The 8,898-nt window shown below is 37.2% G+C and overlaps 1 protein-coding gene across 3 annotated transcripts; it reads left to right on the top strand.

Annotated features, from left to right (window-relative positions):
- The first annotated feature begins 1,729 nt into the window (after nt 1-1,729).
- On the top strand, nt 1,730-5,888 carry LOC109244968. 3 transcript variants are annotated; one of them, XM_019412142.1, is made up of 6 exons: nt 1,730-2,033; nt 2,761-3,042; nt 3,141-3,314; nt 3,451-3,557; nt 4,341-4,666; nt 5,095-5,888. In XM_019412142.1, the coding sequence occupies exons 1-6, from the start codon at nt 1,878-1,880 to the stop codon at nt 5,679-5,681; spliced, it is 1,632 nt and encodes a 543-aa protein (XP_019267687.1). In that variant the 5' UTR covers nt 1,730-1,877; the 3' UTR covers nt 5,682-5,888. The 3 variants fall into 3 exon arrangements, with proteins under 3 accessions (XP_019267687.1, XP_019267688.1, XP_019267689.1); XM_019412143.1 differs by having other exon boundaries at nt 2,785-3,042; XM_019412144.1 differs by having other exon boundaries at nt 2,788-3,042.
- Nucleotides 5,889-8,898: the final 3,010 nt, after the last annotated feature.

The raw sequence follows: 8,898 nt of genomic DNA on the forward strand, positions 1-8,898 counted from the left end.
AGCAAATCAGGGTACAACGTAATCCAGCCATCGAGCTCGGATGCCCTCGAACGGGTTGGTGCAAGAATAGTGAAAAATATGACAAGCTGATGAACAAGAGAGTGTAAACTATAGAGAGGGCATTGTATTGCTTTGATATGCGTGAATGTAAGATGTCTACAAAATGATTAGAACCCCCTTTGTATAGTAGAGGAATCCTATCTATGGTATAATTCTAACTACGAAAGTAAATCCCATGATTAGCCTAAACAATTGCCCTTGATTTGATCTGTTCCGGGATTTTCGCTGTAATCTTCGACCGGTCACGGATATCTCTCTTTCCGTTATTGCGCTTTGCTCGAAGTCTGCCATATTTGGTCTCGATCGCTACTGGCCTCGATCTCAACAGGCACCTCGGTTCTCGAGCTCGATACCTTGTCTTCGTGCTCTGGTCTGATCCACTACGAGGCTGACCACGATGCAATTCCCTGATCTCGATCAAATAGCAAAATCGGATAGGCCCGATTTTAACCGTATACACTTTTATAGTACCTATCAGTGATATTAATTAAATGGCAATCGTATAAAGAACAACTGAATTATGCTGATATAAATTGTATATATATATATATATATATATATATATATATAAAATATAGATTAAGGGCAACGATATTGTTTTTATGTGACCTATATGTCACGGGTTCGAACGTGAAAACAATCAATAACACTTACATCAGAGTAAGTTGTCTACATCACATCTTTAGAGGTATCGCCCTTCGAATTTTACGTGAATATGATTTTATACACCAATCTGCCCTTTAAACGTTGTATTTAAAAATTTAAAAGGATTAGTAGAGCGAATACGAATTATTCGATCTTCAAAATTGTTTTTAGAAAAAGGAAACTGTGTAGTCAAATAGATTGAGGTGTAAAATCACCCATGATTGGTCCTAAAAAGACAGCGCGTGATTTTAATGCCGCCGAAATTTTAAAAAAATAATAGATGGGACGTACGGACACGTGTGTTTATTCCTTAATCCAAACACGACAAAATAAGCAATCATCCAAACATTATCCACTAAACAGCCCATCTATAGCATCCAAATCAACCTCTTACGTGTCAATTCAACCGCCAGATTCGTCCACGTGTAGTGCCGAATCCGTGGGCGCCCCGCAATTTATCCTAATCTGTCACGTGCCGCACGTGACTTCAGCTAACTTCTCACCCTGAAATTACCAATTACCCACCTTCCTCCTCTGGTTTCGTAAGGTTCCAGCACGTGAGAGGATGCTCGAGTGCGTGGAATTTACTCTACACTGCTTAATAATTTTACTTCTGGTCCTTAATTATTTTAATATTCATCTTAGTCCTAATGACATTCGCGTAAGCACATGGAAAAACATAAACAATCATTTTAAATTTTTATTTAATGTTTCAACTGTTTTCACAGATCACAAACAAACGTCACTTTAATTATCAATTAAGTAAACTATAGACGCAATGCTTTTAGTAAAAGAAACTTGTAACATTCAGCCTATTTTTTTAATCATTTGACTCTAGAAATAAAGAAGTAAATTTACAAACTTAGCATAACACATTAAAAATTACTTCGCTATATCATAATTGTTATTTAGAAAGGGACATAAAATAAACAATTTAATAATTGAATAGTAAAATATTCCATTTAATCAAATATCTTAGGGGCTAAAACCAAAATGTACTAAGAATTGAGTGACTAAAATGATAATTGTCAGGTAGTAGCCAAAACAAACATTGCTTTCTCTTTCAAATCAAGCGTGACTTTCACTGGAATTTTCCAAGTCGACTCAGCACGGCTCTGATATTTTGGGTGTTTGTCTCACTCACTCAATCTGAAATTTTTTGTCTTTTTTTGATGGCTCAATTGATGAAAACCGCCGAAACGCCACCGGAGTTGCGGTGGCAGAGGGGAAAAATGTTGTCGGTAAAGAGGGAAGCGGAGCTGGAAAACTCTTCGGATGAAGAAATCTGTCCACTCAACAAACGATCCAAACTCTCCTACTCTCTACAAGTCAGCTCCTTTCTCTTTCAGTTTGTTCTATTCCACGCGCATGAAGTTATAAACAATATAGGCTATTTTTCTTAAATATGAGCTAAATAATTTTTTATGTTTTTCTTTCAAAGTGATTCTTTTTTTTTCCTGATCCGCCGAACTTTTGTCTCTCTTCTGTTTCAATTCTCAACTGCACTTGTATTTGTGCGTTTTTTTTTCATTGTGCATCTTGTTATCTACTAACATATACTCTGAGTTTGACTGCACACGGCGTTTATGATGTTAATTTGACTTTATGATGTTGATTGGATTTTGTATTATGTTAGATCTTGTGTAGGAAAATGTCAAAATAATGGTTAAAACGTTATGCTATGTGTTTGACTATAGGCGGAGTTTATGATGTTAATTGGATTTGTTATTATATTAGTTCTTGTGTAAAATAATTTCAAAGTAATGGTTAAAATGTTAGTTTATAGTGAAAGCATCTCATGGAAATTTAAACTTTGAGTTGTTAAATGTATTTGAATTCATGAATATTGGATAGATAATACTATAATTGAATTGCATCAAACATTTGGTGACTTTCCAAAGTGGAAGTGCTTGGTATCAATTGAAGCAAAGGAATATAAATAACCAATTTAGAAACGTTTGTAGGAGAATGATCATTTACCAAATCCGTAAATAGGACCTTGATACTGCTTAGAGAGATACCTGAGAAGTTATGTCTATTATTATCTTCTCTTAGGATTTAATCAAGGATATTTTGCAGCAGCAACTGGGTGTAGTAGCTGGCGGTTTTCTAGTTCCACCATTGCAAGACGGCCCTCTAGACGAGCCCAGTCCGTTAGGATTGCGGCTAAGAAAGAGCCCCTCACTGTTGGATTTGATCCAAATGAGGCTTTCTCAGGGGAGCACCTCGAAGGTGGGAAGTCATGGGAAGAAGGAGCAGAAAGGAAGCACCGGAATGACTGAAAAGCTCAAGGCCTCGAACTTTCCTGCTTCAGTTCTGAGAATTGGGAGCTGGGAGGTATACTTAGTTTCGCTTTTGATTTTTTTTTAAAAAAAAAAAAATTAATGCTCAGTCTTAGTGTTCCAGAAATGAAAGGAATTTTGTTTTGTGTACAGTATAAGTCACGATATGAAGGCGATTTGGTTGCAAAATGTTACTTTGCCAAGCATAAACTTGTTTGGGAAGTCCTTGATGGTGGTCTCAAGAATAAGATAGAGATCCAATGGTCCGATATTATGGGGTTGAAGGCAAATTACCCAGATGACGCACCAGGAACCTTGGATGTAGTGGTAAGGAGTAATTAGCATCTTATTTTGCTGTTGTCTTCGTGGAGTTATTTCCTTCACTGCAATTGCAGAATAGGATCCAATGTTGCTCTGCTTGTCACCCTTAGTTGATGAGGTGTTATGCATCCTTGTATTGCAGCTGTCAAGACAACCTCTTTTCTTTAGGGAGACAAATCCGCAACCCAGAAAGCACACTCTTTGGCAAGCGACATCAGATTTTACTGAAGGACAGGCTAGCGTACACAGGTCTGATAACTATTATTAGTTGTTTGCCAATTTTATCTTGTTACCTTGACATCTCTGTGGGCATCTGGTTGTCTGGTCACTTTGTGGCTATTGCAGGGATTTGATTTATTTATTCCTATGATAAGGGGTGTTCTTATTAGGTTTGGAGATTCATCTAGCATGTAGTGACTATTGATATGGAAAAGGCCATGCATTTTCCTTGTTTAGACTAATGGTTTCGGATGAGGGTTTATAAAGGATGGGAAGAGTACATTGTTCGCACAGAAACTCTTATCTTTTCCAGGATTAGTTCATTTTGGTTTAGGAGAGGCGAGACAGAAGCTTGCTATTCAGGCTTAGGTGTTTTTGCAGAGGCGAGGGAAGCAATAGTAGAAAGATTAGATAGAGCAGGTTGCTTGTGGACTCAACTTAGATGAACAATGGTTAATGGTTCTCCGTGGTGCCTAATTTAACTGAAAGATCATTTCAGTATAGCAACCAAATGGGATGTCTCAGTAGATGCAGTTTCCAGCCTCAAAAGCCCAACTAAGTTCCCCAATTTCAGTTTAATCTGTAGTAAAAAGTCAACACCAAGTCCAGCAATTGTTCTTAACGAAGGGTTTTGGTATCATGTTGCACCTGTAGTAGCTTTTGTATTGTATCACAGTGATTGCAAGTATGTATAATTACAACTAGTGCTGGTTGTAGGCTGCTTTGGACTGTTCACAATTTCTAGCATTTCCTTTGCTTTGTCTTAATGTGGTTCAGTTTTGACTTAATACTACGTATCTTCTTTGGTTGCAGGCGACACTACTTACAGTGTCCGCAGGGCTTGTTAGGAAAACATTTTGAAAAGCTTATGCAGTGTGATCCTCGTCTTAAGTTCCTGAGTCAACAAGCAGAGATAACATTAGATTCTCCTTATTTTGAATCTCGGATATCAGTATTTGAAGACCCACATGTAACTGACCGTGAATTTGATCTGAATGATGAGGGAAGTCCAAATTTTCTCGACTTGCATAGTGCCACTTCACCTTCAGGAGCTCATTGTTCTTCCTCCAAAAGTCAGCAAGATCCTGTTGGTAGACCTTTGGAATGTATTCACCAAGAGAACGCATCCCCAAGCTCAGGTAAATATGTCAATTTATTTGAGAAGTGCATTAAATCTAGTCTGAGTTCTCTGCTGAGAATGTTTTTTAAGACGTCATTATAGTTATTCTTTCTTGGGCAGTTTGGTTGATGATCACCGTCCCTTACCTCCCACCTTTCTGAAAGAGTGGAAAATTGATTGTCGTTTCCTTTTTAAGGGTGGAGAGAACTTTGCTGTCCGTTTCTTTGCTCTTATTGTAGTCTTATCTTGCTGGTACTGTTGTGTGTTTCTTGAACTTATTCACATTGAGGAGGTATCGTTCTCAACAACTCTAAGGTCTATTCAAGCGATCAGGAATATGTTCTTTATTGCTATCCGAATGTATAATGTTATAGTTGGTGTGCCGTTTTTCTTGGATTTGGTTTGGTTTGCTGTAACTTTACATTTAACGTGCCGTTATTGATTCAGGGGCAACTGAAGATATTAAGAATAAGGAAGGGGAGCAACGGAAAGGGCTTAGTAACCTCAGTCGACTCAGAGTGCCTGGAATGCATCCCTCCGTGTCAATGAGTGATTTAGTGAGCCATCTTGAGCAACGTGTATCCAAGCAGAAGACATCTAAAGGTATCAACCTCGCCAGTGATGAACGGCAAAGCTTGGAGATCCTGGAGGAGATCTCTAAGTCCTTGCTTAGTGACACTCAAAATGTGGCAGCATCAGATGAGAAATCTCTTATGTCAAGGGTCAATTCTCTGTGCTGCCTCCTTCAGAAGGATCCTGCAACAGCTCAAAAGAGTGAGAACTGTGGTGATGTTGTGCTGGGTGAAAAAAGAGTGAATGAATTAAATTTCATTCCCACAGCACCATTTGGAAGAGAAGTTGAAGAAGATCCTTCTACGTCAGAGGATGAATCAAATGATCTCTCCAGTTGTAAGCCAGCTCCAACAATGTCAAGAAAGGACTCGGTTGGGGATCTGTTGCTCAATCTTCCAAGGATAGCATCACTGCCCCAGTTTTTGTTCATCTGTGAAGACTCTGGTAATCAAGCTAGATAGTTTTTGCTCAAGTCACATCAGATAATCGTAAAAAAAGGATGGCTGTAGTTCTGTTGTATATATCAAAAGTAGGTTAGTCAACAAAGTGTTAAGTTTTTAGGATTTGGATCTTTGATATACCATTTTAGGACTGTCCATGTATAGAATGTATGTGCCTTTGGATCGAAAGTTAGTGCTGTGCATGATTTCCAATGCCTTTCTGTTTGACACTGCTGCATTAGTTTGCTACAGAAAATGCAGTGAACGCTATATTCAGGTCTTACCCAGACAACGCAGGATAAAACATGAGATGAAGACAGCACAGGACAAGATTTTTAACAGAAAACCGAATACTGGTGAGGTTTAAGATCCCCTGTAAGTTATTGACAAGAGATATAGATTAGTATTGATTCTTTGTTTTCCTCCAAATAAACATTCCACAGCTAAATCTATTTGAACCATCATTCAGAGTTTCTGATTAACTGAACATGAAAGTGCCAATTATAGCTGTATAGGAGTTGGGTATAAAGTAGATGATAAACATAACCGAGCGAAAAAAAAAACAGAGAGAATTGCACAAATATATCAGTGCACACCAGCCTTGAAGGATTGAAATACTCAGAAGACAACAAATTCAACAAAGGCTACAGAGAAAAATTTATCAAACTAGATAGAGAACGTGATAGAGGCATTTTCACAACTCATAAAATCATTAGCATAGCTAAATTTGAATAGGATGAATCAGCCTCAGGAAAAGTAAGCCCCCTTGCCTTGATTGAATTTGGCTTCGCTGCGCCCATAAATTTCTAGATCCGGTCGAAAGCATAAAGCCGCCCGGTTTGAGTCTAAATGATCTGGTAGTTGGAAAAAGGCGCGCTATTCTCGGAGCTGAGGTATATGAAGAATGGCTTTTGGCCGGGTTGCTGCCCGGAGGACCAAACCTGACTGCTGGGACATAAGCCAAGAGGCAGATCTTGTGCCACTCCACCTGGTCGTATGAAACTGGCATGCATCCTGGCTCCCGAGACTCTTTCATAGAATTCCAACAATTTCTCCCGCTCCTCAAAAGCCCACATAGCTTATATAGTCATGATTCAATTCAGGTCCATTTTGATTGATTTCTCATTTTTCGGATCTGATTGTAACAATGGAGAAGTAGGAAGACTTTGGCGATTCATAATAGAAGGGGGTATCAACACCCCTACTTATAATACTACAATCCAAATTTGACTAGACTAGCAAAACCTATTTCAATATGAACTTGGTAAATAAATCTACTACACATGAATTAAATAAACTACCAAATACCAAATCCTAGACAACTTAGGAATACTAATTAATCTTGCTTTAATTTCCAACCACCTCCCTTAAACCAAGATCTTCAAACTTGAGCATGTCATAAGTAACATCAAGCCTTGTAGAAGTCAAGTACCTTAAACTCTCCACCAATTTCCTAAAATATGTGGCATCAACAAAATCACGAGTATATCTTTAGTTAACTATAATTTCTCTTCAATATTGGTCATATATGGTTTGGCTTTATGGTAAATTCCTTCAAAATATCATCAACATATTTTTCCTTTACATTGAAATCATCTGCTTCTCCAGTTGCCTTGTAGTTGGACTTGTACACCCATTCAACTCCAATTTGCCATTCTATAGGTTGTAGAATAATGTTACAAATAAATATTTCTTCTTGCTCCTTGAAACATGCAACCTCGAACAATGGTATAAAATTTATTTCATCTTCAATATCTATAATCATGTATTGTAGTTTTGGATCCCTAGCTATTTTTGCCTCAATCTTGTGCAGGTCATCAAGGGCTTTCTCTTGATGAACCATCTTGCTTTTTTCGTTAATAGGTTCATCTTCAATACTATCAAATAACTTTTTTTGTATAACACTAATCTCTTTTGGACGGGCATACCTTACAATCAAGTCATCCTTTTAACAATCGCATAAATGTTTGGCAGATCAATTTTGACACTTTTTGACTTCCCTTCGCATTCAATAGAATCTCTATCACAATAAAAATAATCGAAATTTTCTCTTCTTTTCTCCTTTATATTTGAATTTTGGCCTTGTTGATTTATTTTCATCATCTTAGATGTGTCTTCTTTTTCTTTTGGCTAATAATCATTTTCTTGTGATGCCTCTTCCAATATCTCATCTTTCTGTTGATTCAGTGATTTCTCGTATATCACCAATTCACCTTCTAAATCATCAAGTCTAAGAGTGCTTAGATCTTCGGTAGCTTCAAGAATACTTTTTTTGTTGTTAAACTTTAAACTGAGAGACTGCAATATTTTTTTCAACAATTTTAACTTCTTCCAATACTTCTCCATTGGTCCTTAGACCATTGACTATTTCTTCAATTCTTGTAAAAAAGTTCTTTGACAAATTCTGTTGGTCTCATATAAGCCAACTCAAATTGACTCCTAAACTCTTGCAGTTTCTCCTTCTTTATATCAGCAACTCTTCGATATGACTTCACCAAGATTGTCCAAGCCTCCTTTGATGACTTTGCATGCAAATAGTTTTTTTTAGATATATGCAATTTGACCTTGATGGCGAGATAGTAACGTGCCTTATAATCTAAATGTCTCTTCTTCTCCAATTGCGTAGCTACATCACCCGTCAATGTTGTGCCTTCTGGGGGTTCCTCAAATCCTTCATCAATGATGGACCATAATCCAATAGCCTTAAAAAACTTTGATACCAAGTTTCAAAATTACTTTTGCCATCAAACACAAAAACGAGACATTTAGGCAATAGAGTATCCATATTTTTTTTGGATCTCCTATCAGCTCTGACAGGACCTCACATGCTCTAATAGCAATTTTCAGGATTGAAATACCCCGAACAATAATTTAGGTACAAGCAACAAATTCAACAAAGGCTATATAGAAGAGATTTATCAAACTAGGTAGAGAACGTGGTAGGATACTTTTTCACAACTCATAAAATCATGAATCTCTCTACATTGTAGCTACCTCTCCACAATTAGAAAATATGTAGCAATACCCCTATTTATAACTACAATCCAAATTTGACTAGACTAATAAAATCTATTTCAATATGAACTTGGTAAATAAATCTACTAGACATGAGTTAATAAACTACCAAATACTAAATTCTAAACAACTTAGGAATACTGATTAATTTTGGTTTAATTTCCAACAAGCCTTTCCCCCTTCATTATGCTAATTGATTCTGTTATCCATGATATTGAGATTA

This window comes from Nicotiana attenuata, unplaced genomic scaffold (assembly GCF_001879085.1).
Source record: "Nicotiana attenuata strain UT unplaced genomic scaffold, NIATTr2, whole genome shotgun sequence".
Taxonomy (NCBI): domain Eukaryota; kingdom Viridiplantae; phylum Streptophyta; class Magnoliopsida; order Solanales; family Solanaceae; genus Nicotiana; species Nicotiana attenuata.